The sequence below is a fragment of the Parus major genome, unplaced genomic scaffold (assembly GCF_001522545.3).
Source record: "Parus major isolate Abel unplaced genomic scaffold, Parus_major1.1 Scaffold246, whole genome shotgun sequence".
In the NCBI taxonomy this organism is placed as follows: domain Eukaryota; kingdom Metazoa; phylum Chordata; class Aves; order Passeriformes; family Paridae; genus Parus; species Parus major.
In genome coordinates, this window is record NW_015379264.1 from 210137 (window position 1) to 216036 (window position 5900).

At 46.6% G+C, this 5900-nt stretch overlaps 1 protein-coding gene across 4 annotated transcripts in view; it reads right to left on the reverse strand.

The window, feature by feature from the left end:
- The window catches only part of ATF6 (activating transcription factor 6), a 75207-nt gene that overhangs the window by 39846 nt on the left and 29461 nt on the right, over positions 1-5900 (reverse strand). For 2 of the 4 annotated variants that reach the window (XM_015615728.3, XM_033511469.1), the window contains exons 13-14: positions 4650-4714; positions 2066-2180 (exon numbers count right to left, since the gene is read on the reverse strand). In XM_015615728.3, coding sequence (XP_015471214.1) covers positions 2066-2180; positions 4650-4714 — 180 coding nt within the window. Of the gene's footprint in view, positions 1-2064; positions 2181-2366; positions 2486-4649; positions 4715-5900 lie in introns of those variants that run through there. The other 2 variants (XR_004495647.1, XM_015615729.3) reach the window with 2 other exon arrangements.

A 5900-nucleotide genomic window follows, 5' to 3' on the forward strand; every position in this document is an offset into this window, starting at 1 on the left:
CAGCAAGAGAACAAATCCTTTCCTGGCCCCTCACTTGGACAAGTGACACAGTGAGCTGTGTGACACACTGGGGAGGAACCAGTCCCCTCCCAGCCCCAGTCAGGGGTGAAAAGGGAGCTGTGGCCAGAGAAAATGAAGGAATCCCCGGGAGGAGGTGAAAGGGCAGCTCCCAGGCTGGGGCCCTGCCGATGCCACCCCTCGGGCTGTGCAGGATCCTTTCTTCTGCACTCACAAAAGAATCCAAGCAAGTCATTTACCAGTGCCTCAGGGCAGAGCTTGCTGCTACACCAGGTCTGCCCTGTTAAAACAATAAATGAGGTAATGCATGAAACGGCCTGCTATGTGAGGACATTTCATTCATAAAACAGAAATACCAAAAGCTTTGCAACCAAATGAACTTCACGGATGGGTCTGAACCGCCCCCAGCCCTCTCCCTGCATGAGAGCACAGCAAGCTGTGGGGAGTGTGTGACACAAGGCTCACTGTGTCCAAGGACATCTGTGGCTTGAAATGAGAGCTGACAACTTCCAGGTCATTAACCCCACAGTTATCAGGACCTAGGGACGTGTGCCTGCGTTCAGGTGAGCTGGAGCAATGGCCCCAAGTGCAGAACTCCACAAACACTGCTCTGCTTTGCTTTCAGAACTGCCAAGAAAGCTTTTACTCTCTGCTCCCTTCTCCTCATCCTCAGGATATGTGGAGCCTGGTGCTGGCTGTATTTGTGTTGCTAGCTGAAAGAACAGCAGAACATGCCAAGCATTTAATAACAAAATTCCAGCCTTGTGACACAACCCAATAATCCCAAGACTGGAAACTAACTTCACATTTCTACTCACATAAAACCTCAGTCCTAAGAAGAGCACTGCTATTTTTGCTTTGTCTGAACCTTCCCTACAGACATGCATCTCACAAATTAACAAACTTGCTGTGTGCCAGGTAGGACAGGGCTGTATTAGCTCTGTACCTAAGACATCTATAGATTGGCAGCTATGACAGCACAGGAACTGCTAAAACCAGCTGTGTCTATCTGTGTGCTGTGACACAGAACTGCTTTTAGCTGGGTGAGCTGCTGCCATGGCCACCACTGCTCCCCCACCACCCTGGGACCCCTCTCAGGACACCCCATGAAGAGGAAGCAAATGGAGCCTTGCAGGGTGCTGGGAGGAGCTGGCTGAGCACACACACAGAGCAATTCTCATCTGACACCCCAACTGCAAAATGCAGGGCAGGAGGCTCAGCAGGACCCCAGGCCCAGCCAAAGATCACAGACATACCTAACAACTCATCCAGACCTCTGCAAAAGGGAGGGAAGAAATTCCTCCAGCTCCAGGTTGGTGTTTCAGCCACTGTTTGCCTTCATCATTTCCATTACCAGATCCCAACCAGCTTCTCACTGCTGCAGCTGTCCTGCCTTCAACACTAGTCGTGCTTGCAGTGCAGAAAGTGCCACCAGACACCTGAAATTCCATTTTGTCACAGCTTTTACCATCACTAACTGTGCTGCAGAGGTGAAGCTGTGCCTCACAAAGCTGCAGCACAAGCCTCTGCCCTGTCTCAGCACAGAGAGCAGACCTGCTCATCCATACCAACCTACAAGTCACAAAACAGCAGAAAATCGTGGCCCTGCACACAGTCCTGCAGAGCTGCAGTTTGTGACACATAAAACTGCAAATGCAAGAGTTTCAGGGGAAGACAGAAACTGTGTTAACAGTGATAACTGATGCAGAGGGTCCATTTGCTCCTATACCCAGAAGCACAGAAGCTTTGTACCCCCATTAGGCAGCTCTAATTAGATGTGTTTAACCACAGGGTTCATGCAATTTTGGGCTGTCTTGCCCTGGCACTGCAAAGTTTCTGCAAAGCTCTTTCCATTGCCAGTGTGATGGGCACACCTAATTTCATGTTTTGCAAAGACCATGGTCTGGCCATGGACACAGAGAAGCACCATTTCAGAAGAAACAGATTTACCTTCAATGCTGACTGAGTCATCTTTGGTGCCTCTGCCAGAAGCAGTTTTGGGGACACAGGTGAAAGGGCAATATCAGGGGGATATTCCTTATCTTACCCTGCGGAATGACACCACATAGAACGTGTCCTCCCTTCGGTGAATTGCTTCAAAGAAGTCTTGATAGCTCCTGGGAGAGGCATAATACACCTGCAGCTCATTCCCTGAGCTCCTGCTGAAATAAAGAAGGGCAAAGGTAATTAGCTCAGAGCAGACAGTTCATTTCAGTGAGCAGACCTGCTTTTTAAAGGAACTGCAGCTCTTCACCCACTGAGAGCAGCATGAGGAGCACAGAACACAGGTGAAGACAACAAAACTACCCAGTATTTTTTGAAAGTTCAAGGTGCTTCAGAGGTCTTACTGTGGCAAAGTTTTCCAGATTTTTTTTTGTTCATGCTTCTGAGGCCAGCAAAATCCTGTTTGCTAGCTCAACAGGGAAAAAAGTTTCAATCTGAAGTGTCTGAAACATTGTGATGACTTCTGAAAACAAATTTAAGGATACAATGTCATTCTGAAATAAAATATCAAACCATTTAATAATTTAATAATTTTCTTTTACTGCTAAGAATCCAAACCACTGAAATTGAAAGAAGTGCAAAAGTTAAGCATAAACAGAGCTTTTAATTTACTGTCAAATGACAAATTCACCTTCCTTCTCACCCACCTTTTTTTTTTTTTTTCCCCCTGCTGTGTCCTCTGGTCAACTCAAAGATTTTTGCCCTGGTCAACTCAAAGGTTTTGCTCTTGATTTTCAATTTAGACAGAGGAGCAAAACTAAGTTATTCACATAATTCTGGCTTATCTTTCCACGGTTCTCATCTTACACATATGAGACACAAGGAAAAGATGCTCTAAACCATTCCAAACCAAAACTCTGGCAAATCCCACAATCATGGTGCTTATCCACTGTTTATCTTGGAAAGGTGAGAAATTCCTAGCATACACTGCTATCATTTGTGCTTCCCCAAGCCCATTGCTAAGAAACTTGTTTAATGTCACTGGAAAGCTGTACTCAGGGAAACCATGAGCTGGACCACTCTCATGTCCTCCACTTTAACAGCACCCTGTGTGTTTGTGGCAGGGACACCTCCCCTCCCCAGCTGCCTTCTGCTCACACAGGTTTTGAACTGGGGGGGCTAACTGAGATTATTTTAGTGTGTTTCTAAAATATAACAAGGAACAAATCTATCATCAAGAGATTTTCCCCAGCAGCAGTAACAGCAGGCTGTCACCATCTCCTCTGCCACTGCTAGACCAGAGTCAGCTGGCCTCCCACGGGCCTGGGGGTGTAAATCCTTCTCTAGACACCCCCTTCTGCAGAGCTCTGCACCAGGGGAATGGGCTCCCATCCTTCTCACACAGGAAACAAAGCTCATCTCAGCTTGGTTACTCACTCATGGAAACAGCCAGGCCCAGCAAAGCCCCTCCTGAGATGGAGCTGGGCTAGAGATTCCAGAGGCTTTACAGCCTAAACTGCTCCGTGATTCTGTGATTTCATGGAGCACCTAATAGCTGGTGGCTCTGGGAGGAACTGGAAATCTGTTCTATGTTCTTAGCAGCTCCAGGACAGTCTCAGCATGCAGCTGCCATGACTCACTGCTGCTTTTCATGTAAACATCATTAATCTGAAAAAAACAGCCCAAAAATCTCACTTCCTTCAGAGCACAACAGATTATTCCATGCAGAGTTGCATGATGTTGCACACTGTTTCCAATAATCCAGATAATTTTTTTTCAAGAGTAATTCAAGCATGTACATTAAACTGTCTTATGGCATGAGGCTTGTTCATGAGTGTTCAGTTAAAACAGCAATCCTTCATCTGCCTCTAGAACTCAAAAAGCTTTTTATTTATATTTTCCTTGTAAGTTAAGATGTATCAAAATCTGACAGCCTGTTTTCTGTCTGCAGCTTGCTCTTCTCCCCCAGGCTGATCCTGCTTTGAAAGCAGCAATGCAGAGATTCCCACAGCACCACTTCAGGTGCTGCTCTCACCAAAGTCCCCTCTGTTCTCCATTCTGCTCTTACACTCCTCTTTGGCACCCCAAAGCACACAGCCTCCTGAACAGACTCACACAGATCAGGAGAGAGGAATTCTGTTTCCCAGATCTCCTCTGTGCAGTGCTTGCTGTCACCAGGGAAGGGGACAGGACAGTCCTGAGGAGGGGACAGCAGGAAACTCTGCATTAACGTGCTCCAATAATCAGCAAAGTCAGCAGATGGACACAAAGGATGCAAATGAGACACAATGGTACTTCAGGCTCATCATCATAATTTGGTGCTAGCTATAATGGCTCTAACTCTTGAAGACAATGAGAGACTCACAGAGAATCCAAAGCTCCCCCTGTTTTTCCCTAAATATTCAAATCTGTTTAGAAAGGGATTCTGGAGAGCAAAGCAAGGATTTTCTTAAAATTCATGGCTAGAAAGGCCCTGGAAGAGTGGAGCTGCAATACCAGGGTTACTTTAAGTGTAATATAAATAATTAGAAGCAGTTATTTGCTAAGGGACAGAATCAAGCCAAGAAAAGTAGCTGTATTTGGCTTAAGAGCCCTGAGAAGATGAAAATGGGCATTCTTTACCAGCTGTTGGTGAAAAAGTAGGTTATTCAGTAGAAAGCAATAACAAAGGAGCTGTTCTGCATTACCTGAGACTGGTGTCTGTGTAAGGCATGGCCATCAGCTGGGAATCTGCTTTGTCACTGAGGGAGCTCTGAAAAAGGGGGAGAAAGAAAAGGTGTCACAAAGCGGAGCCCATAAGCAATAATTCCCTTGGTTTGCCCTACAACACACAGAGAGGGGGGCAGAGGTCAGCCCTGCACAGAAACATCCACATTTCCACTGAAATGAGAACCTGAAATGGGCAGCAATCAAGCTGGAGCAGCAAAACCAGCAAGATTTTAATACAGCCAAATTTGAAGTCAACATTCAGAGACAAGAAAGGGAGCTTGGCACTACAGACAACGTTTCTAAACATTTTACCATTCTGCTCTGGAGACCAGTGAGAAGGATCTAAGTTTAATACACACTTCTCTAAAAAACTGCAGAATTTCCCACATTGTAATGCTCAATACTTTTTAGAGCTGTTACTATGTCTAACCAATTAAATACTTAAAAAATTCAATTGTCTTAATTTCAGCCTTTATACCAGTATACCATGTAGATAAAAGAGATTTTAAACTATGGGAAATGTGAGCACAAGTCTGATAATTCTGTAGTCTTACAAAAGAAAATAACCCCTCTAGCAAAAATTTAAACAATAGAAATATTTCAACCAAACCAATCAGCTGTGGCCCTCAACAGTGAGTCAGATGAGTGTGCTGTAGGTTGTATTTCTCCCCAGTAACTGCTTATCCTTACAGAGAAGCCATAAAAAGGATAATGACTGATTTCATTTTAGGAAATGCTGAACATATTTTGATGGCTGTTAAAAATTCAAGGCCCTGAATCCAGAAGCAGGGATGGCAGAACAACTCTGACAATGCAGCAATGGAGCACACAGGGCAGTTTAGAGCAGGCAGTGCTGGCTGCCCTGAGCACAGGCAGGATGGCACTGCTGGCTCCCAGGGCACAGGAGGGACAGAGGGAGGGAGGGGCACAGATCTGTGGTGGCAGGGATGGGCAGGGAAGGGCAGGGATGGGATGGGCAGGGCAGAAATGGGCAGGACAGGGCAGGACAGGGCAGAGCAGGACAGGACAGGGCAGAGCAGGACAGGACAGGGCAGGACAAGGCAGGACAGGACAGGACAGGGCAGGACAAGGCAGGACAGGGCAGGACAGGACAGGACAAGGCAGGACAGGGCAGAGCAGGACAGGACAGGGCAGGACAAGGCAGGACAGGGCAGGGAAGGGCAGGACAAGGCAGGACAAGGCAGGACAAGGCAGGACAGGGCAGGACA